This window comes from Anopheles coustani, chromosome 2 (genome assembly GCF_943734705.1).
Source record: "Anopheles coustani chromosome 2, idAnoCousDA_361_x.2, whole genome shotgun sequence".
NCBI lineage: Eukaryota > Metazoa > Arthropoda > Insecta > Diptera > Culicidae > Anopheles > Anopheles coustani.
The window spans coordinates 90,208,225-90,232,221 of NC_071289.1; the positions used below are offsets into that span (position 1 = coordinate 90,208,225).

Sequence of the window (23,997 nt, forward strand, 5' to 3'; positions counted from 1 at the left end):
TTGCTTTATTCCTTTCAAGCCACTCGAAACCCAAGGTCCCAAGAAGCGACGCCTGGACGACATTTGCTTACATATTTCACAAATTATTACATACGCACATACAATAATACACAAACACACATACAATCACGTGGCAAACGGAATCCCTGCTTTGTCCAAGGAAATGAGTCTTTACACTAGGGGTTTTTGAGGACAATCGGAGGACAAGTAAACGTTGTAGTGTGTTCTAATAAAGGATATCACCATCGAGGAAAGTCTGCGAGGGACATCGTTTGCCATCCATGTTACACTCTCGTCCACAAACACAACACACCAAACACAGTACTTTAGTCGATCATAAACAGTCCATCGTAAAAAAACTACTTTAAAAGAAATGGCCACCAAAAACGCAAGCAAACACACAGATAGTGAACTGGCCACACTGGGCTCAGAAGGAGAGCGATCAACCGAGCGCGGATTACGCCGGCGATTCGGGAGTTTCATCGATTTTGAACGGCAACGGATTGGCACTAACGAGGGCCGGCGGTGGCGGTGGACCCCATGAGACTTGCCGAGGACTCCGGGAGCGTAGACCGTTGGTGAGGGGCGTCGATGTCTGGATGGCCACCGGGAGTGGTGTCGGTGGAGGAGTGCCTCCGGCCTGCTGTTGCCTGTTGTCGACCGGTTCGGTAAACACCAACTTCGGGGGTCTCCGGGGCCCGGGCGAGTGGTTGGTACTCTTGCGGACGGTTGGAACCTTGCTCATCACCGGCTGCCAATTTCCGCGATGTGTACGGGGTTGTCGGTTGTTGTACGAGGGGAAGGCCACACGAGGGTAAATCCATTAGTTTCGAGGTATTGGAAGACCGGCTCGAGTGGATTCGCCGACATTCCGTGTTTTCTTCCAGGAAGGGGTAGCAAATGAAATAGTCAATTTGAGGCTCGCGAGGGAGCAATTGGTTCATTTAGAAAAAGGTTATTAGTGTTCTACCATTGAATTATTGCTTCTCTTTTAGTATAACCTTGTGTTCCCGATTAATTCTACGTCAAGAACTTTATTATCATTGGGTCTACTAAATACCAATTACTAGTTCGTTGCATTTAACTAATTTCCCCCAGAAACTATTTCATTTGCTGCTCGCTCTTTTTACTCCGGATTGGAAAACATTCATCCATGCACATACCAGAACAACAATTCCGTCAACGGACAAACATGCGGATGCACTGTCATGCACATCGTGGGACATCTGGTTCCACCCGTTAGTTAGGAGGCACATATCTCGACATATCTCGACAGGCACAATCACACCGGACAGACAAGAGGACGAAGAGGAGTACATAAGTACCGGGTTTCGGTTTGCATACAAGTATCATTACTACTTTTATTTCACTTCCAATGACGGCTCGACTAGAATCACTTGAACATGGAACATGTGTGCCGAGCTGGTCGGACAATAAATAAGTAAGTATACACCGCCAAGCTGATCATGCGGATCATTATTAGGGTCCAGCGTTGCCATTTTCGTTAGGGGTGTTAGAAAGTTGGGTGCTCGGTGTTACATGACCTACAGAGGGCCTTCGGTAGGTGCGAAGGTTAGTGTACCGCGCCCCGGACAGGGAAGTTCTTAGGATCGTGGTGGTGATATGGATTATAATTTTGTTTTGGATGTCCTTTCACCATCGTCATTATGGCGGAAGGAAATCCACTTTTTCACCGAAACGAAAGGGATGGTGAACTAAAAACTTTTGGAACTTCAATCAACTGGCCATTGAACGGATGGATAAGTGAGGTGGTGGGTGGATGAATGAAGGGCGGGGTGGATGGTGCGGTTAGGGGTGGCTTTTTAATACTGGTGTTTCTCCGACTCCGTGCGCCATGCGACTGAGCCATCGAGGTGGCCTAGGTTTGGGTTAGACACGGAACTCATCGCTATGCAGCTGCAGGTCGCCAAGGTCCAGCTTGTTAAGGGTGACCTCGCTGATCGAACTTAGCGGGGCCAGCGCCTGAATGCTTACCGGATTGTCGGTCAGCTCGCTATCGTCGTCGTCGTCGTCGTCCTCGACGCCATTGTCGTGGCCGTCATTGCCCTTCGCCTCACCGTTGGTCTGACCATGGCCATCGGGTACGTGATTTCCGTTTGCAATACGGTTCCGCTGTCCTTCCGGGGCAATGCCATTCATTTGCGGGTCGCTCTTGGAAGGATCCTTATTAAGGAGCGTTTCGCTTTCCTCCTCCGCTAGAGATTCCCACTGAAGCTCGTGGTCAATTAGTTGGCTGTCTGTTTTAACCATAGGATTCCGGGAATTAATTAATGAGAATTATATTTCGCAATAAACCAATGACTTTATTTTATCAATTTTCCACTTACCACGAATTCCACCGGTAACCGTTTCCACCGCTGTTGGCTCTACCTTCTCTGCTGGCGCTGTCGCATTACCATTCTTCAGAATTCCAACCAACGGTTTGCCATTGTCCTTCTTCTCCTCGCCAGGAACCTAAATTAAACAAGTTAAAAATCAATTCATCCTGATAACTCTATCACCGCAATGTGTCCGCACGTTCCACCCACCGATTTGTACCCGAACCCTTTGACGTTGGTCGTGGACGATTCGCTCTGCATCTTGGCCGCCTGCTCCTTCGACCAGATGATGTCCTCGTCCGTTTGGCGCTCGATGCGCTTCCGGTACGCCCGGTCGGTGCGGTACACCTCGATCAGGCAGCACACGACGATAATGACAAAGATGGCGGTCATGGTGATGAACACGACCTGCGTTTTTTCCTCCTTCGTCGACGGATCGAAGTAGACCGCCTTGTACGGGACGCGGATCGGTGCGTCCACGACCCAGTTCTTGTCGATTACCTGTCAAAGTGCATTAGCGCCGGAGAGGAAAAAGGGCGTTGTTATATTAATTCGATAGGGTTCCGGTTCCTTCCCCCCGGGGGGCGTTCTTTTGTGGTGCAAATGAAAATAGAGAAAAGGAAATTCTCTCAGCACAGTGGGTTTTTCAATTCAAAATAAGGTTAAGAGTGGGATATTCAATATGATTTAGATATTTTTTCCAGTTTAAGAAATTACATTTCATGGGAAAAAGGATTTTTGAAAATTGATCCAAAATTTAACCATTTCTCCAACGATCACAATCCCATAATTCAAATCCGTTCAGGATGTTGTCCCATGGTTCACTTTTAGATCGTGACTCAACGTGACACTGGCTAATCTTCCCCCTGGCAGAACGGTTACTGCAAACCTTTGGCGATGGGGGCTTACCGAAGTCATATTGAGCGCCGACTCGTTGAACGATGGCAGCTTCTGGATGACGTCGAACTGCTTGCACTGGGCCGACCGTACGCCCTGCGAGTTGATGACGGTGATGGTTTCCGCCTCGCTCTTCGTGAACAGCATGTACTCCTCGAGCGGCTTCATCGTTTCGTTGTTGACTTCGATGAAAATGTCTGCAAATGGGAAAACCAAAAGGGGGGAACGAGTCCGCAGTCCGTTAAATTAGAATGGACTCGCGTGGAGTGGTTGGCTGGAAGTGCGTGTACTCACTCGAAAGGCAGCCATCGTAGCTCTTGTAGACGGCGAAGCGCGGATCGGTGGTATTAACGCCACCAATCTGGACGTGATTGGAACCGGGGTCGGACACGGGCACCAGCGCTTTGCTCGTCACGTTCCCGATGGGAATGTCCACTCGGTCGACCAGCAGCGACGTGTCGTTACCGCGGCGCGTGTAGTAGATCGAGTGGCGTGCGTCGTCCATGAAGTTCCGGTCGACCCGCGCCCCGTACGTCACGCCCTCGCGGTCCTCCTCGATGTAGAGGAAGTTCTCGGGAGTGATGGCCACCATTAGGTAGTAGCTGCGGTCGTTGCGCGATTGCAGCAGCAGCATGACCCGATTCACCCGGCGCAAATCGTTGCTGGAGAAGGCCAACTGAAGCCGCACCGAGGTGACACTCTCGGCCAGGGCGAGCTTACGGAGCAACGTCGCCTCCCCGCTGAAGCTGGCACCCTTCTCCTCCGAGCAGAACTCGCCCAGGAAGCTGGTGTGTTCGCAGTTGCAGGTGCTCTCCTGTTTGGCAAAGTTTTCCGTGCAGATGCCACCGTTTTTACACGGCCCGGCATCGCACTTCATCTGGCAACCGTTCAGGACACCCTCGGTCACTGCAACGAGCAAAAACCGGTGAGCAAACACGTGATTGAGTTAGCGAGCGAGCGAAGTTCGATGCCGATAGGATACTCTAGCTCCTGTCGGACTAATATCGCGTGTACGGCGAATTTTCCGGTGAGATAATATTTTTGGATTAGCGTGGAAAACCATTCCGCCAACGGAGCACAATGGCAAGTGTCCTCTACGTTCGTGCAATATCCTGTCGAACTTGTCATCTCCGGTGTTATATTGGAAAAGTGTTCAAGAACATAAGATAAGGCTTTTTGATGGGAATTTAATTTGAAAAAAGTCATTTGTGCAAACACTTTCACTATGGGATTTGGGTGCCCTTACATCTCTCTACAAAAATGTAATATTCCTTTGCACACTTGCCATTGAAAGTTCTTATGGACCTACCAAAAAAGAATTCTATAAAGGGGATAAGGGGATTATATGCCCTAGTTTTTTGATCACAGAAGGCCTGGAATAACTTGGGTAAGTTGTTGAAATATTTCAAGCGCAGTTTTTTTGTGAGTTAATTAAAAAACCCTATTTAAAGTCATGTCCTATTTTACCAAACTTACCGTGTGCGTTGTTCTGTGTCACCATTTCCCGGAGCGATATTAAATTGTCCCCAATCTTCAACCCCCGGACGCAACCGATGTACCCCTCCAGCTCGGCCGTGTCCTGATTCGGTCGCAGCAAATTGGCCGGATCGTAGCCGCCAATGTTAAACTGGAAGTATTTCGTAGGCGGTGCTGGAGGGCGATGCGGCGAAAGGACCTCTGCGGGGGAAGAAGACGGTACCAGTAAGGCGAGTGTGAGTGATAGGGAATCGAATGGTTTTTACCGAGTTCTGGATTGGTCCACGGTTTGTTGGAGTACTCGTCGAGCAGCAGGAAGCCCCGGTCGACGGTGACATTGTTCTCGTTGACGTACAGCGTGGTGTTGGTTTCGGTTCGTATCACCGCGATCTGGATGCTGCGGCCGTTGGTCAGCTCGCTGTGTTCGATGGTCAAATTGATGATGTCGCTGCCGTGGTTGTACAGGTAGACGACCTCGCTGTGATTCGTGAGGTACAGGTGGACGAAGTTGTTGTGATGGTCGTTGGCGTACAGAACGAACGCGTCCCGGTCGTACGTGCGAAGGTTCACGAGCAGCGAGGAATTCAGTATGCTTTGGAGGTTATCCCGCTCCTCGCGTATGTCTTCCGATTCGGAGAGAAAATTGCGCTTAAGGTACGACTCCCGGCTGATGAAGGTAAGGGCGTCCTCATTGATGTCTAATTAAAACACAAATGGGTTAGTTCAGTTTTGGGAGGCTTAAACCAGCTTCCATTTGTCGATACCTACTCGTGTCACAGTGCTGGCCAAGATGTGCCCAACGGTTCTGGCAGACACATTCGAACGTACTCCAAAGCTCCCGACAGTAGGCTCCGTTCTTGCACGGGTTCGGTACGCACGATGGTTTGCAATCCTTAATAATTTCCGACAGATGAACCGACATAAAGCTGTAGATGTCCAGAATCTCCCCGTTCACCACGAGCCCCCGGAAGCAACCGATTAGTCCTTGCTTGACCGTGTACTTCTTAGAGATTTCCCTGCACGGGTCAAAAGGAAAAGTGTTAGACATTCCCTTACGAAAACAAGAGTACGTATCGATACTTACGTTGGAGCACCACCGATGAACATGCTGCCCTCGAAGGGACCAAACTCTTCCTCCGGCTGCAGGTCAACCATGCGCGTGTCCGTGTTGATCATGAACCGGACGTGGTGTTCGTTGTAATCGATCCAAATCTTGTGCCATTCACCACCGTTCAGCTTGCGGTTCGTATCGATGACCAACGTTTTGGGCGTGCCGGTGTTGAGGGTGAAGTTGAACGTGAGCTGATAGTCACCGGTCAGGGCGACCATGAAGGAGGGATAGTTGGAGCGGATCGGCGGCTGGAAGAGGAGAATTGCCTTCTCGCCGGTCGTACGGAAGGAGAAAGCGATATCACCCTTGCGCCAACCGGGCACCTCAATGTACGACTGGGACGTGGTGAATGTGACGACGTACTTTTGAGTATCTGGCATGAAGGAGAAAAGTTATCGCATGAGAACTCCTAAAAGGTGCTACTATTTCCTCGGCTTCGAATTACTTGTTTCAACACATTCCAAAGGTCCTAGGGTGATGCGCCCTTGGGACTCCTCGTCTAGGCCTTTCTGCTGCAGGAAGTACATCTGGGTGATGCCCAGATTCGGTGGCTCCTTGAAGTATCCCTCATCGGAGAGCCAACGGTTGAGATTCGCATCGCAATTACACGACTGGTTGACATCTTCGCAGTTCGTCCCGACCGCGCAGGTACACGATCCTCTAGAGATATACATGATTGGAAATGTTACCAAGTGAGGGATCATGATGGAATGACGAGCAATGGCTAACCTTTTCACTTCCCCAAGCGAGTCGACGGTGTTGTTGTTCATCGAAGACTTAAACCATGTGGACGAATGTAGCTCCAGTGGGGCTTTGATGCAATCGTACTTGATGTACTGCGTGCAGTAGAGCGAGTGCGATATCAACTCCTGTAGCATCTCCGCGTTGAACTCCCGGTACTGGATGTTGAAGCTAAAGTCCTCATCCGTCGCCGACCGCACGTCCACCTGCGACGGCAAGTTGTGCTCGACGATCGTCTTGGTGGCGTTGGTCAAGCTCTGGAAGTCACACTTGACCCGCGCCGGCGGAAACACCCCATTGCCGTCGATGTCGATCGAGTACACGTCCGATTTGGAGAATCCCAACAGCGCCAGTTCCTCGCACGTCTTGCGGAAGTTCGTGAAGTGGCAGTTCTTGCCAATGTATCCCGTGTCCTTGCAATCGCAGATGATCCCGTCGTCCTTGACCGCACACTTGCCTCCGTGCTCGCAGGTGTTTGGCTTCTTGCACGGGTCCACGTACTTGCAGTTATCCAGTGACACGTCACCGACCACCCGCTCGCTTTTCACCAGATACCGCGGCTCTATCTCCACCTCGTTGATCTTCAGATCGCGCAGGCAGCCGACCAGACCGGAGGCGGCCGCCTTCAGGCTGCTGCCGATGATGAGCTTGTCGCCGGTTTGAAACGTCAGCCCGTACATCTGCGTCACCGTGTACCGGTAGTCGACGACAAACTTCACCTCGTTCCGTTCGTACGATAGTTCGATGGCGTGCCAGGACGTGGGGTTGTCGATGCGAATGTACGTGGTATGGGTGATGTTGCTCTTCATGTCCGGGCAGAGATCAAAGCTCAGCCGATCGGTGGCAAGACGGATCTGGAGTTATTATAGAAGATTTACTTAAATTATTTCCAATTAAACTCTTTTTAAACACATTCACATAACTCTTAGTCACTTTCACACCTATTTTCCATGGAAAACTTTTCCAAAAATGGCACTGGATTTTGTTTTACAAAATGACTTAAATTAAAACAACTTAAAGTCAAAAATAAAATACCCTCCGGACATTGCAACCTTGATCCCTACGTTGCTTTAAGTTCTTTAAAAATCCTAATCCAGAGTTAATCTAAAACCTAAAAGCTTTGGAAACTCCCACGAAGAACCCCGTCCCCCTCGCACGTAGGTTAAATATTTGCAATCCTGTCAACGGACACTTTTCGCCACAGGAAAGGATCAAGCACCTCGGTTGTTATTCGATATCGTTCGGTTTGGTGCGATATTAAAAAACTTCTCCCACCGACCAGAAGAGCCAATGTACCCCTCATTCGTTGTGTGTTTTCGGTTGAAAGTTGGGAAAAAGTCTCCAATTCGGTGGCGGAGAGTGGGTGGTGTGCGCCGGGAAAGTGTCATTTTTATCGGGGGGAAGCATTGGTTTCCCTCGCCTCGTTGTGGTAAAGCATTTCGATTTTTGCATCACCTTTTTCCCTTTTCTTCCCATGCACGATTTGCGGGGGAAATTCCTGAAGACGCACCCATAGACCTAGGGAATGCGAGATTATCACATACAATCACGTGTCGGTGATGTGATCATCGCCCCGGAACCGCACCCAGTGGAATGCAAAGCACCCAGGGAAGGGGAATGGTGGTGTCGGATTTACAAAATCTCCATTTTCCCCAAAAAACCCGGGGGGCGGACCGAAATTCTTATCACAGTCCCCACAGGGCGTTGGGATAAATCGGTTCATTACCGTGGTTACCATCCTCCGGGGGACGATTGTTTGGGTGTTTTGGCTTTCGGGCCGTCCTGTGGCGAATGGAATGTCGGCAACCCGGGGGGATGGATGCGGTTAGGATTGCGTTTCTGGTTACGATTTGATTAAAAATGCTTTCCTACCCTCGGTTTGAGGGTCGGTTAGGAAGAAATCTGTGCCCACCTGGTTGAACAGCCGAGGGGTTGCGTTTTCTTACCTCCCAGAAACCTCGGCCTTCGCTCGTTTGAACCTCGCTGTATGCCAGGACGGCCGTCGCCTTGCTGCTCTTAAAGTCAAACACGAGCGAAAGCGTGTCGTTGTTGCTCATCGGCCACCAGATGTGCGACTTGGCGTAGGAGAAGGTGATCGGGACGACTTCAACGTTCGCCTCGTAGAACTCCTCCTGCAGCACGCCGATGTAGTGCACCTTCGGGTTGCCCTTCTTCAGCTCGAACAGCACCGACACGTCGTTGTAGAAGACGTTCTTCAGCGAGCCGACAAAGTTGTTGCTCGACGCCAGTCCCTTCCGCTTGCTCAGGTTCGGTCCACCGCCGAAGTAGATCTCCGGGTCGAACAGCAGGTAGTGGATCGGCCCAAGCAGCTCCATCACCTTGACGTGGTCGTCCAGGATGGCAATCACCTTGTCGTGGTCGTGCAGAATCGTGAGGTTGTGCCAGTAGTGGCGCGTCAGGTCCTGCCCCAGAACCGCACTCATCACCCCATCACCAAAGTCCATCTCGATGTACGCCGAGTGGTTCTTGATCGAAGCCGCAATGTACTGCGGTTTCAGCGACTCGCCGCTGGCGTAAAACAGGGCCGAATCGTCGTAGTTGGTCTTGAAGCGCATGCTGATGCGCGTCATCGGCGAATGGACGCGGTCCTTCCAGTCGTAGATGCGGAACGACACATAGCTCGATCCTCGCAGTGTTAATACTGTGGCGGCTGGAAGCAAAAACCAAAACAACCCGAAGGTCATAAGGAAGGTCCCTAGAGTTCTTGTGGGTGCAAAACAATTAAACACTCACTGTAGATATCGCAGTGTTCACCCTCGTACTTCGTCCCGAAGCAGTCGCACGATATGTCGTAGTAGTGATTAATGCAGCGCGAGCCGGAAAAGCAGAGATTCTGCCGCGAGTGACACTTGTTCCGGCAGCCCTCCTTGACGTTCTCGTGCTTGGTCGCGATGAGTGGCGTTATCGGGAGCAGGTCCGACGCCGCCTTGCCCGAGCTCAGCACGACGTTCCGGATGCAGCCGACGAACGACTCAATTATGTACTTTACACCGTGCAGTTTTTCCTCCGAGCTGAGTCCTGCCGTCCGCGGAGGAGATGTGTGTGTGTGTGTGTTGGCGGTGGAAGGGGACCGGCCGTTTCCGGCCGTAGGAGAAAATGAACCGCAGAGACTTGTTAGTTCGAGCTTGTCAGTGTCCGTATCTTGACAGGTTGGGTTAATGAATAATGATTTTCCCGTTTCCCCATTCCTTTAGGATGCTCATGTTTCTAGTTCAACTCTTTCCTATAGTTTTCTTTAAAAAAAATACAATTTTACTTCTAAATGTATGTTAAAAAATATCTTATGCAAAGTCTTTTAAAATTGTTATCTTTATGTTATGTTTTTTCAAGACGAACAAGGCTTCAGTCTACCTTCGGCAGGGAACACTGGGAAAATATCAATATCATTCAATCGCATTAAATCACACCGAACACATCATTTCGCAAGCCACAAATCATTTGTACAAGGCATGCCAACGTTTTTCTGTCCAACAGTTCCCACCCAATTGGGGTGTGATTTTCTCATTTGTTTTTCCACCCGAGTTTCTCCCGCCGTGCCGTCGGTAAGCCGACACGTGTGGTAGTTGTTGCCACATCCGATACCTCCTAATCGCACTCATTTATCCTTCGGCGCGTGAAAATCGTCAAGAGGAATGGCCGTTTTTCTCTCGCAACTCGTAACAAACTCGGGCCTGAATGTCATTGCCACCGCCCGGAAAAAGGCTCGGCGACCGTCGGAAAAGGACAACCGTCGTTGCCACGTTCCGCCAAACGAACGATTGCCACAACATAGTACAGCAACATAACCGTTGCCATCAATCTTATCGAAGATTAAGGACGCTTTTCTCCACATCCCTAGGTTGGGTGTTTACGTGAGGGTGGGAGGGGGGTTACGCCAAAGGGAAAGGATAGCTGCTAGGGGTTTATTGGAGGCGACGGGTTGCTTGGGTGCGACGAAACAGGCCGAAGCTTTTCCGACGACGACGACGAGATGGATCCGATGGCATAGATTTGCGAACGGCCCAGAGGCTTTTCCGAAATAGGACAGCGTCTTAGTGAGTGGATATGTAGAGCGACCTTTTTGTGTTTTTGCTCCGGCAGGGATAGTGTGGGTGTGTCTTAAAGAAGGATTTTTCTTAGCGAACAAATCAAGCCGCGCATGGGTTCTGCCTAATGGATGGAAAATGGATTTGATTAAATTACCAACTTGTGTTTGTGCGATGATAAATAATATTCCACGCGTGATAGATAACTCTTTACAGTCGTGTGGAAATGTTTTGCTATGTTGTAACACATTTTACCACCTTTAATACAACATTGACTGTGACTCAAATACATCGTGTTGAGATTATGCTCATTTAAACAGTTGAATTTGTTTTAAATTGAATCGAATGACCCTCGATGTGAAGTCACGAATGCTGTTACAATGCAGGTCAAACAAGTGGATGAGGAAAACTTTTGCCTTATCTACAGTTATCTGACTTTAACTAACGTGTTTTCCGATAAATCCTCGACTTTCCACCCCCTTTACAACGGGGCAACTAGGGCGGTATCGCAGCAAAGGAAACCTTGCACGTGTCCTGGAAAAGTTTGTTCCCCTCCCTCTATCGTGTCGGGGAGTCGGGTAAGGACGAGAGTTTTCCGTATGTGAATAGTTCCATGAACTCATTGGTTTGGACCGGGTTGGGGCCCTTAGTAGATGATTTAAATTAATCGGTCCCAAAATACCGTATTGAACAATGGTTCGTGTGTGCGGGTTGTACCGAGGGCACATGTAAGCGTCGAGCAACACGGACGTGCCATCTTGCATTTCCGCCCGGTCGGGATGGGGAAATCGGTACGAAGGAAATAGTTACGCTCCGCATCGACGCTGCACCGAGTCGACGAAGTGTTGAGCTTAGCCTCGGCTATTCCCACCATGGACATGAACGCGCCCCCCGTGTACGTGTTTGCGTTGTTCTGCTCCACCCGACCCCAGCCCTTCCTGCATGCACATCTCCCCGCCCGGCTTCCGGCTTTCGTTGCGCCCAATTATTCTCGGACCACTTTCCGGTGACGTTTTTATTGAAACGAAAAGTTTATTCTAATCTCCTGGGAAAACTTCTGCCTCCCACACCCCAAAGTCCGAACAGTGCGAAAGGGGTAAATTAATTTTAATGGACACATGTGGGTGCAGATCGAAAAGTTCGTCTTCCAGTTCCCGGTTGCGTTCTCGTGCTGGTGTGTGTGTGTGTGTGTGTGAAGTCGTGCCAGACGCGCCGATAAGCTCGAGCGAGCACCGAAGGAAACCATAAACAATAAGTGACCGCCAAGTTGGCAAGTCCTCCCGATGCTCGACATTCAGTGAGACACCCGATAGTCGATGGGAATTGTTGTCGACCGAAAGCATAAATCACGAGAAGGTTAAACGGTTTGGGTAAATTATTTGAGTTGTTTGCAATCGTTGCTCGGTCGTGGAGTAAATCATTCATGACGGCGCGTCTAAGATCTATCGATAACTTTGACTTTTCGGTAGCATTTAATCAGTGACCTTTCGGGTCCGTCACAGTTTAAAGGGTATTTATTCGAAAGAAACTTCCTTTTAAAGCAAAACGAAGAGGGGGGGGTGAATATTTTCCAATTGGATGCTCTTTAATGCTCTTTGGCACGTAGTTCAACCAGGAAAGGATAGGTCTAGATTGTCACGTATTAATTTCACTTAATGTACTCGAATTCCATCCAACTCAATTGCCATATTTGTGCCCAACTCAAACAAAAAGACCCTCACTTCCACGCGGAATTAGCAGTTTTGAAGGAAAATTCCCCTCCCCCAAGCACGTGCCTGTTCGTTGCTTCTGGAGACGAAGGAACGACTTTGCAAGCGCGATACATCTTCCGCGGTGTCTTCGAGGAAGCACGATTCGACGGTAATGATTATTCCACCGTTGCCGAAGTCGATTTGATTGGGAACCGCCTCGATGTCGATCAACCTGGGTTGGTTTGTTATGAACCGCGGCGGCGTGGTTGGTGAATAAGCTCCTTCCGCACTCGTCGTGGTGAAATAATAATACACGACAAGTGTGTACAGTAGGCTCTCTTGATGTGGAAAGGTATCCAATTTGCCTTTCCGCTAGGCATGACGAACGCTTGACGCGTTTTCCTAACGATGCTTCGACGTGCCGCAAAGTAGGCTTAGCGCCCGGCCTTGCCTGTCAGCGGCAGCACCAACACCGACTCGAAAGGTAGGTTCCTTCACCTAAGATTGGCTTCAGCCGGCCGGGAGCCGTTTAACGGGTGTCTTGCCGAAGTTGCCGTCGCGTTCGGAAATGATTTTCAATGATTTGAAAAGCGCCCCCCCCACCTCCTCTTTCCCCCGTCATACACATTTCGACAACTCACCGCCAACCAGGACGACCGACATAAGATTGATGGATACGCCGTAATTGGTTTCGTGATTTAATCCCTTTAGATACACTTCCTCCTTGTTGTTATCGACACGGGCTATCAGGCGGGCGCCGTGCACATCGATGCGTACCTGCGGAAACACCAGACGAGAAAAAAAGGGAACGAGACGGAGAATTAATCAGTGAAAGTGGTGGAAATTGGGCAGGTGTTTGGGAAAACGCGGTTCGGTACATGTTTAAGATTATTAATATATCATTAACGGATCATCAGTAATTATGAAAGTATCTCTTTTTCCAAATGTTTTGAAGAATTTGTTAGGTTTTAATTTGAAGTTTAATTTGCAACATAGATTCACCAAGCTCCTAAGGGTGTTCACATACAATATTAATTCGTTCGTAGAACCAACTTCCATTTTGTACACCATTCATTACCTTCCGTATTCTTACTGTTGAATCTGCAAAACGAGTGTTCCCAGAGATTGTGTTATTTTTCACAACGGCATGTCTCAAGCACCTCGATTACCTGTGCGTCAACGCATAAAAACACCGCTTTTTTTTAAATCGTACACATAAAAAGGGTCGTTGCGTACGTTTAGGTAAGCAAACAAATGTGTCTTGTGTCGCGCCTGGCGTGGGCGATGGACAAAAAAGTTCCCTTTTATGTGAATTCAATTCAATCGGCGCTTTTCAATCCATCCACAACAACATAATGTTTCAACTCCGTTACAGGCAGAACCCGTCTCAAGTGGTGCTCGAAAGGCAAAGGCCTCCGAATGGGGTGGCATTCGTTCTCTCTGACACCCTCATCGCCCGTTATCGCCTTTTTCCGCAAATGAATATGTATAGAATCCTTCCCGGAGCGGAGTTTCATTTTGTTTTAGGGGTTGGAAAGCGGCCACTTCTAGTTAGCGCTAGATTCTATCAGGCGTTGGTAAACAGAAAAACAACCCTTTCAAAAGCGGTCTTCTTGATGGGCTTAACGATATGGGCATGGGATAAGAACATCGCCCAGGTGGCAGCAACAAAATGTCCTTGAAGCAACCGGTTGTGGATGAACTTTTGAGTAGCGTTGTCTGGTGTATGATATCCAATCGTATTTTTCTCGTCACATTCAAAAGCAACGTTAGGGGTGATGTAGGACATTTCTTTTCTGGTTCTCAAGGAGTGCTTTTGAGGCTCCCTCATGTAAAATTTAATTTTGACCTCATCATGAGGTATTTACCATCCGTGTGCGCTGCCTTTCTGCTGCTAAATTGTGAACTTTTCATCATTCACTTTTAAATTGGAGTGGGCCAACCATTTTTAAGTGTACTTTTGGAATAAATTTGTTGCTAAATGGACTCGTCGCTTGGTGAAGTTAATTGCCATGATACTTCACCGCTAACATATTCACCATCACACCACTCACCATGACGCTGTGCCACTCGTCCCGGTTGAGACCCTCGCCGACGGTGACGCTCGTCGAATGGTTTCCGAAAACGTGCACCACCTTCAGCTGGCCCTTCTCGACGATGACGTACAGGGCGTACGGGTCCAGCTTCACGCCGGCCGGCGTCTTTACGTTGTGGTACACGAGCAGCCCGTGCGGCAGACGGGTGCGGAACTGGAACGATATCTCACGGCAGAGTCTGCGGAGAAATTTGAAAACGAAAGCGTTATGAGTTCGATTGATTGGAAGAGTAAATTTCAGTTCTGTCAGCTTTAGGCTAAAAATTAACCGATGAAAAACAAAACCCACACCTGTGTGGATGCAATAGTAAGGTGTGTTCACGTACCTGAGCTGAAAGGTTTGGATGGTTTCGCCGTCCATCTGTATGAAGGTGTTGTTTTTGGCAAACATGAACGTTTTCTCGTAGCCCGTCTCCTTGAACGTCAGCTCGGAGCCGCGCAGCTCGTCCGGAACCGGCGCCAGCGTGCTGCTGGACGAGTGCAGCGACCAGGCCTCCTGCGTCTGTGTGCGTACGGTCGACGACGACGGATCGGCGGTGGTCGTCAGCGGGACTGGCGGTTGCGTTTCTGCAAGTGAACGATGCCCCAGGTCGATTAGATGTGGAAAGTGAAAGCGAGAGTGGCAAACAAAAAAAAAAAAAAAACATCGCCCAATTCTTTGCGCCCTCCATCGATCATGTGTTGTAATTTATTGTTCTCACTCTCGCTTCGTTCATTCCTTTTCCCACTCGGATCTCTCCTAGCGGAAGCGGTGGAAGCGAACCGAACCAACTTCAAACACACTCCGATGGAGGCGCCTAATCCCCCGTAAGACGGCCGACTCACGTGTTTCATTAGCACACTGCTGCATGCACTGTTCGTACGTTTCGAAATTGTTCTGCAAATTGCCACCGCAGCCGCCCCAGATGAACTGCGTACAGTTGTTGATCGTCTGCTCGAAGCGATACCGATAGCCGAACGTCTGGCACTGGCCCGGTTCGCCCGGCCCGGTACATTTGGCTGAAGGGGGGAAGGAGGAGAGGCAGAAAGGTACACATATATCATCTGCAGGCCGACGATTTTCCCGGCGAACGTAAAGCCACGGGATGGGGCCACACTTACGGTACACTATTTCTTTCGGTGGTTCCATGGCGTTGGTGGGGATGGCGAGGACGGTGCCGGACGGGTGCTCAGGAACCAGCAGGGTGAGGCAAATCGTAAGCAATACTGATGCGGCATGATAGGTCATTATTTAACCGGGCTGTTACCGTTTTTTGTTGCTCTGCTGCGTTACACTGTGTTTGGGGAAGAGAAAAGAGAGCAAAAGGAAGAGACGTTTTACCAACCGAACTAAACCGAACGGCAGAAGGAACCACAAATTACGTTTATTGCAGAAGGAATGAGTAGGGTCGTGAGTGAAGCCGAGTGAATGTATCGTAAATGTGTCCTTTTCCGAGTCCGATGCGGAGGACGAAGTGTTTGCAGTAAATTAAGATTATCTCCTTAACGGTTATGTGTCGCACAGTCTCAGATTGAATCAATTGGTTTTAGTAACACGTTGTTTTAGTAAAATGATCTAAACATGAGTGACTTTATAGAAGTAGTGGAACCTCATTTGATATTTGTTATTTTTGGTAAACATCACGAGGACACACTTGTTTGCAGATAAAACAGTTTCCACTTTCCCATTCCTTCCCATTTTCAATCGATATTCGTTTAGGAAGACACCTGTTTTTCACCATCCTGGACACCAGTATCTTCACCTGCTTCCATCTTGAAACCTCTCAAACCAATATCTATCCCTTTCCTTGTTGCTTTTTGCTCGTGGAACGACGCAGCTCATGTTATGTACACCGTAATTTCCACAACAAATTGATTAATTTGCTATCATTTCTTCTGCGTGCGATACGTGTTCCGGAAATCCAGTGTCTTTCCAACAAGCCTTCGATCGCTCATCTAACTTCCGTCTCTCTCACTCTCACACATACATACTAAGACACAGCGGTGCCTTTAGCGTGAAGGAAGCTTTTAGCTTGATTTTCCGACCGGTGATGGTGGAGACGCCTGGTGCTCGATGGGAAAATGAATGCCATGAAATCTCCATAATTTGCCTGTCGGGCTACCAACATGACACCTACCCCTGCCGTTTGTTCCTCTCTCACTCCCAAACAATTTGCAGATCAATGCCTTCCGGAGATCCGGAGCGAGCTGAGACGTTGTTTTCCATGACGCGTTTGGGATTTTTCTTCCTCCCCGCCTCTCAGGGGGGCCTGTCGTTATGCCACTTTATCCGCCTAGCACGACTAATCCACGGCTGTCGTGTTAAACACTTCCCTTGCTTCGCGTGCTTGAACGAGTGTGAAGAAAATCTCATAAATCTTCCCCCGGGAGTGTGCGAGCTTTTTGAGCCGCCATGCAGCCGGATGACGCAAAAAGAAAATTTGCCAGCCGGGACCAAATTCGGTTATTAGAAAAGCTCATTACTCTTGCGTGGAAATAGATTACGCATGATGGACGGACGTGAGCGATTTGGCAGCAGGCCGGCCTGACTGGCTCCTAGACTAATACACCCTTGTGCGTCTGTGTTGGGGTGTGGGAAGAACATTATATTAATAAAAATAACGCTCATCGTTTAATCGGTGCAGCTATCAATTTGCAGAGTGTTAAAATAATACTCTAGAAGTAGAACCATGGTAGAGAGTGGAATATTTTCAATTATTCTTATTCTTCCCAACCCACCGTGGGAGGAAAAATCTCATGATACGTGCACGATATAAGGGCGTGACAGTGAACATTGTTTTTTTTCTCTCTCACCGGAATGGTGAAAAGAAAAGATTCGGGCCGCGGCACGGTGGCGTCGTAAGCGCGCAAACCATCGCCGGCAAATAACGAGTAATCCTCCCGGCTTCGGACTTGTTTTAATATTTACCTTCGCAAACCGTTCCCCCGCCAGAGCCAGCCAACACTCGGTGTATCATTAATAATTTACCGAGCAAATAAATTAGTACACCCATTGTGCGGTCCGGATTTGCCGGCGCCACCGGCATCATCTTCGAGCCATTCGCGACAGTGTGCAGAAAGGGGGTTGCATGATAGATTAACCGAGGGGTGGGTCGGTAGAAGGTGATGGCGGAGAGGTGCAGGGCGGTTATTAAAAGTCCAATAAAATTACGAGCATCACAACACCTTCCCGTGGAGGATGCAGCTTCTTTCCTTGGGTTGGAGAAAGTTTTCGCGTCGCGGAGTTTTTCTGCGATCCTAAGACACGCGAATCGAGAGCAACATTTTCCAGCCATCTTGTGCAGCCTCGCCAAGTAAAAGTTTGTAAAACTGAGCGTCATATAATTTTTAATATTAGTTTTTAATCCTTTCATCCCTCACTACACAAAGAATAAGTAAAGCTGGTTATTTACGAGGGAAAGTAAATAAAAAAAAACCCGAGAATAGCTAGGTACATTTAAAGAAGAGACAGAAAACATAAATTAATTACCCAAGTTTAGTTAAATTTAATCCACCGCGTATAATCTGGTTCACGTTATATTTTCCGTGTCACCAAGTTAACATCTTCTCTGCTCTTCTTTCACTCATTTGTTCAACATTCACTACTGTGACTTGCCCTTCGTACTAAATCTTACATTTCACCAAGTTCCGGAGACTTTCCAGATGAAGTAAGCACCAGTTATCAAGTTCTTGGAACACTCCGCTTCAGCAGGCAGTCACTTCCCGAAGCGGTGGAAACGCTTCTGGAAGCAATTTGCTCGGGCATTATGTGCGGCAAAAGTTTTTAAAACCCCGGCAGATTTGCTCAACCTGTTTGAATCCGTTGCCCGTAATTAGCGGACTAGCGAGCCGGTGTGCTCAAGAGCTGTAAGATGCAGCGAGCGTCGGGGTTCGAGTTGTTGTTTGCGCAAACAAGCGAGCCACACTTTCAAGTGCACACGAGGTTTTGGTAAACGATGTAGAACGATGTGAGGTGGTGGGTGAACGGGGGACGATTGGAGCTGGCTGGCGGCATTAATGAGTTGTTTTACGATGCCGTAACGCTGCCGGTCAGGAGAAGTATGTTTAGTGTGGTCGGCCGAGAGATAAGATAAGGAATAGGGTCAGTCGTGTCGAGGCGAATCTCCGTCGACCCAAACGAGGGAGTGAACAGTTGGGGTATTATACGGCGTGTGTCTATGTGTGTGTGTGTGTTTTTTTTTTGTGAACGATAAAGAACTACTTTCATTAGCGGGAATGAACCTTCAGGATCATTTGCAGTCCTTCGTAAGGGATTGATTTTTAACATGAGACCAATGTTATGAACAAGAAAAGTTATCTACTACATATTTTAGCTTTTTTTATGTATGGAGTTCTGTGTACACTAAAAACTCGACCAATACTTTTCACACATTAAGCTTAAGTACTGCAGATGTTGTTGAAGGTTTGTTTGATCACTATTCTTTGATAAAATCATCTAAATTTTACAATTGAAAGTCAGTTTTACTACACAAACCAAACAAGCATGTAAACAAATGTCAAGGTGTATCCAACATAGTTACCTTAAGGTTTATACATTATGGGGAAATTGATGAAATATCAAACATTTTAAATGTCGTTATGGTAACTATTAAATTCAAACATATCTTTCAAGTAGTAGTTAAAACCATTATTCTTTTCTCAATCCTTTCGTCACCGTGCAACGCCGGGGCGTCAAGCTAGTGTTGCCAAAAACTCGAATTTTTTTCTAGAGAATGTAATGTGTTTCTCAAAATAAAAAAAATGTACATTGCCTTTTATCTAGATATTTTATCAGCAGTCGTATTTTGTTTGCTTGAATAGCATTCTCACAACAATGTAATTATAATGAAATCCGTTGTGCAGCATACCACAATCCTCTCGACTTACAATGTTGCAAAGAATACAAATGCTCCAGAGTGCATTCATTGGACGCTTTGCTATGTGACCTGCTTTAAAAAGAAATTTTTCCACATTCCTCAAAACCAACCGTCGAAAGGAAAAAAAGGGGCATCGTTGGCAGAAAATTGTTGTTCAAAGGGAGATACACAAACGAGCCGCTGCATTCTACCCGAATTAGAATAATATTATGACTAATGCCAACAGATGCACGTATCGTTCGCTGGAAGAGTGATACGTTTGCTCAGGATAAATCCTTCCTTCCGTCCGTGCGGAACATTGCCTTCTGACGTTCCGAGTGTCCATCGCTGCTGTTTGATGGCAGTTTGCCCATCCGGTGGACGAGTGGTTTAGGCTGTAGAACGGTTGCTATTTACTTCCTCCCATGGAGGTAAACAAAGTGTTTCCAAATCGAGAAAGAGACAGAGGTCGAGGTGCAGCGAGTGGTCAGTTAGCCATTCTTCTAGCCAGTGCGCACCCTTTTGCAGTCACGGATGATGCAAACAGGCCACATCCGCATACGCCCGGTGGTACGTGGTATGAGATGTTGACGGAGCTGACCGCCGGACGGTGGTTGTTTTCCAACTTGCCGATGATGTACGGTAACACCGGAATGTCAACTTTCTTGACGGTAACATATTTTCCGCCGCTGCACGTGCGAGGAAAGCGACTCGTACCGGTAGACTTCATCCGGCGACCGTAGTTGGACGTGAACAATGTCCAGTAGAGGGTTTTTTTTGGTATCCTTCCTCATAAAATAGAAAGGAAAGAAATTCCGATTTGTGCAGCGAAGAATGCACACGCTCTGGTGCAATGGGAAACGTTCTGCATATCATTCGTCGAATAGGAAGACTTCCTCCAAACGTCCGAGGTCTGATTCCTCGGCCTTTCCATGCTCCTTTAGTGTGGACGACTTCTTCAGGACATTCGTCCGTATGACTCCGTACCGACTGATGTTTGCAGTTGTGAGCTGATGTGATTATGCCGGCATGCAGCACGATGCAGCACGATTGACGAAGGCGTCTGAGAGAATAGAAAGTGACAGCCGTAATGTCATTTTGTGTTGAAGGAGTTCTCCGCTACTTCCGTTGGCTCCTGGCAGCTGCACAGAACCGGAAGGAGATGCGATTACGCTCACGGGAGACATCATGGCAGCATGGCTGTGCAGCAACATTAAATAGAAATTCACACACGACCGGCCACAGAAATGCAGTGGCAGAAGTGTGCAGTTCGACACGGAACGATCATATATAGCTCGGACATATCAATGCACCCCCCTTCCTAACGTTCTGATACATTTTGCATCAATCGGTCACGTTAATGCGCTCCCGCTGACGGAAGCTGATGGTTTTATCCCACTGATTTCCGAAGAGCCTGAAACGCTGGGTTGCGGTCTCGGACGAGGTTCGGTCCGGGAGATGGCCCACTGTCACTTGCTCGAGCATGAAATGATCCGTCCGCATTCACACTCCGGCGCACGATAAATCCGATTCTCGACACGTCCGGGCGTCCTTCGGCTTCTGTTTCCAATCCCCTTGTTACCCCACCCAGATGGACTAATTTTACGGAACAAAATATTATGAACTGGGCCTAATTTTACCCGATAGAATTGGGTTTTCAATACAGCTGCAAGTGAAGGCTTGGCGTATCAGGCATCCGAGGAACCCTTCTCACCGGATAAAGACGCCACGTTCGATAAACTTATCACGTACAGCGGCAATCGAGACGGAAGAAATCGCTGTACCGTGGTTCCTATTTATCTCTACGCTTTCGGTGCCATTAATTGAGCACGAAAAAAAGGGTCGGCACGAGCTCGCTTCTTCGCTGAGCGCCGAGAATCTACTGGTGGCCAGCGAGTGTCCATAACAAAATGGGGAGTTTGTTGGTGAGCACACTTTGACAGCTCCTTTAGAGATTTCCTTTCGCAACATCCGAGGGGTTTGGAAAACTTGCCGGATGAGGCAGTGTGTAGATGAAATCTGTGCCGCTCGTGCTCGTTCCATTGAGACATGACAAACTTTTCCACCATCTGTGAGCGTGTGTTTTCGGTGTTTTTCTCAGATTTTTTGGCTTCCTTATCACTGACCCTATGGTTGGAAATAAATCAAATCGGTTTGCAGTGGAGCAAACTATGGCTTGAAACCATACAAACCGGAAAGAAAAATAACAGGGGCAAATCAAGTCCAGTGTTCGAGAAAAAGAAAAGAAGTTTTTGTAAGTGATTTATTCTCGGTAATGTTTTATTTTATCGAGTTGTCAAAAACAGCTCAGAATAAGAATCATTCAGCCCAAATTTAGAGTAAGGAGAAGCGCAGTTAAACCATATACCTGTAACCGAGCGACGTACTTGACCTGCTTTTGATCAAAATTTAGTGAAAGAGGTTTCACTAAATGTTATTGGTGACAAACTTTAATAACTGTGAGGTATAAAAGGAAAGGAAATAAGCTTTTTCATATGTGTAATATAAATAAGATAATGAAAAGTAATTTCTTTATTAACAACAACATATGTTTATTCATTAAACAATGTAATCAATGTTGTTGTATAACTTTCTAGTACCTTAATCACTTCAAACTATTCGTAAATCATTCCAAGGTATCAATTTCAGCAGAGTTACATTTCTATTTGAAAGAAGAGAACTCGTACATAATTTATCACACGAGAAATGACCGTTGAAAGCCTACCGACTCCACCGGGCACAAGCTGTAGCCGCTTGGGGGCCTATTCTTCGATATGCATGATTAAGTTTGTGGATTTAACTAGGGGCTCTCAACTTTCCTCATAGAAATTCAACACTCACGCAGCTCATTTGGGTAGCGCAGCTACTAATCGAGTTATGCGATGAAGTATTCGCACTACCCGATAAATCTGGATTTGAGGTAATTAGAGAAACTGAGACCGAAAGCAACTTTCCCACCAGAATCCTGATTACAGGACATGATGGAGGTATCGGAAATTCGTGCCAATACCGGAACCCCCTGGTCCCGATGACCGCACAATGAGGCCGGGGAGCTTTTGAGCAGAATCGGAGCCTTCCGGAAAATTTATGAAAATTATACCGAAAGCGGGATTCAAATGCGTAAACACACGGGCACACATTCTCACGCACACGTGCGTGCACGATCGCGGGCTTATGTTTTAGAAAATTAGATCCCAACAAACTTTCCACCGGTGACGGCAACCGGTTGGGTAAGAACGAAAAGAGCATCGGGCAGAGAGGTAATTATGCCGATATACTGGGGAGAACTTACATGAGGCAAGCATAATTCATGATATCCAGCCTCGCCTACACGGAGATTATCAATTTGTCCGGTGCGCGAACCTGCACAAGGGACCGCACGGTCGTGCCGAGAGTTATTTCGGCGGATATTTATTGGAATTAATTATTCACCGCCCGGTGGAGGATTGCAATCTTTCGCTCGACCGGCGATCAAACCGCCAAACCGGTCCACCGGCGTATCATAATAATTACATCGATGCACCGCACTGCAACGTACGTGCCGCGAAGCCTGCGGTTGCGATTGTTGTCCACGTTTGGGTCGTTATTGTGTTTTTCCTGACGGAAACCACCGGCGCATTAGTTTGCTCTAATCGAGCGCTCGGATGCGTGTGACTGCGCTAAGCTTCTTATTTCCGCGCTTTGAACGGATTCCGCCGACAGAACGATATCAATTACACATGAAAAGCCCACTTAAGTGTAAATATTTGTTCACTGGTGCGATGATTTATGCCTCGAATCGGGGGGGTATCGATCTTTAAACTATTGTTTGAAAGATAGTCACATTCTGGGGGATTGATTGGTGTAATGTATTTGAACTACTTTTGATTTCACTGTGGATAAGTTGTGTTTAGTTTGAACTATGGATGCTGCGGGTGTATTTATTAATGTATTGATTAGTTCAAAAGCAATTTACATTTCCGTAGCAATTTCAAAACTAGCTAAAATGAAAGGATAGTGTAAATGGTGAATTACAACTAAAAATTTGATACACAATTTTGTTTACCTTCAATGGTTTGGAATCTTTTCAGTGTTTGAAATCAATTTTGCACACTTTTAGGCACTTGCGTAATATACACGTCAGCAACACTTGATCATCAACTTGTATAACAGAGGGAATTGGTTTGCCACACAACATTCAAAACACTTAACTAAAACAGAAAATTAAATAGATTCACTGTTAAAAATTAAACAAACTTCGTTGGATTCTTATATTTTTATATAAAACTTAATGCACTGTTTTGTTATATGGAAATTGAAAAAAAAATACAACTTAATCGGCAAGTAACACTTAGATCACACAATTGTATTGCACAACTCTTGAATCAAGACGATGAATCATCACATCCCATTGTAACACTATCTTCACTAAATTTGACTCCGAAGAGAGCAACGATGTCTTATCGTAATTGTGCTGGTTCGCGGAAGCATTTATGTTAACCACTTTCGTTTTGCTTCTGGTAGACGTTCACTCAATCAGAGCGGTTTAAGATATTATCACTTGTTATTCTTGAGGACTGGCCATGGTTGTATCTGCCAGAGGAAAGACACACAAACAAGCAGAGGTTTTTTTCTTTTCGATTATTTACTCACAATTCACAACAAAACCGTTAATCCAAGGATTCACCATATTATTTCAATTGCTTCTTTTCTAAATCGTCGTTATAGTGCAATCTCCTGGAATGTATTCATCTTTCCATTTTTCTCCTACTCCTTGTCGATTTTTT

The 23,997-nt window shown here is 47.4% G+C and overlaps 1 protein-coding gene across 1 annotated transcript; it reads right to left on the reverse strand.

Moving 5' to 3' along the window:
* On the reverse strand, positions 1 to 23,413 carry LOC131261941 (axotactin). The gene is made up of 20 exons (XM_058263813.1): positions 23,277 to 23,413; positions 15,498 to 15,670; positions 15,222 to 15,395; positions 14,723 to 14,963; positions 14,356 to 14,575; positions 12,943 to 13,078; positions 9,319 to 9,603; positions 8,511 to 9,235; positions 6,553 to 7,418; positions 6,269 to 6,483; positions 5,797 to 6,196; positions 5,481 to 5,728; positions 4,979 to 5,410; positions 4,713 to 4,913; positions 3,531 to 4,142; positions 3,249 to 3,433; positions 2,550 to 2,840; positions 2,349 to 2,475; positions 1,996 to 2,258; positions 1 to 751 (listed from the first exon to the last, which is right to left on the reverse strand). The coding sequence occupies exons 2-20, from the start codon at positions 15,622 to 15,624 to the stop codon at positions 458 to 460; spliced, it is 6,042 nt and encodes a 2,013-aa protein (XP_058119796.1). The 5' UTR covers positions 15,625 to 15,670; positions 23,277 to 23,413; the 3' UTR covers positions 1 to 457.
* Between the last annotated feature and the right edge of the window lie 584 nt (positions 23,414 to 23,997).

Bases quoted from the DNA above. Each gene is read 5' to 3' on its own strand.
- LOC131261941 (XM_058263813.1), bottom strand. From the start codon at position 15,624: ATGACCTATCATGCCGCATCAGTATTGCTTACGATTTGCCTCACCCTG. The intron at 4,143-4,712 runs GTAAGTTTGGTA...TGCTCGTTGCAG, and splicing joins GACACAGAACAACGCACACG to TGACCGAGGGTGTCCTGAAC. The intron at 2,259-2,348 runs GTAAGTGGAAAA...TGGTTAAAACAG, and splicing joins GGTTACCGGTGGAATTCGTG to ACAGCCAACTAATTGACCAC.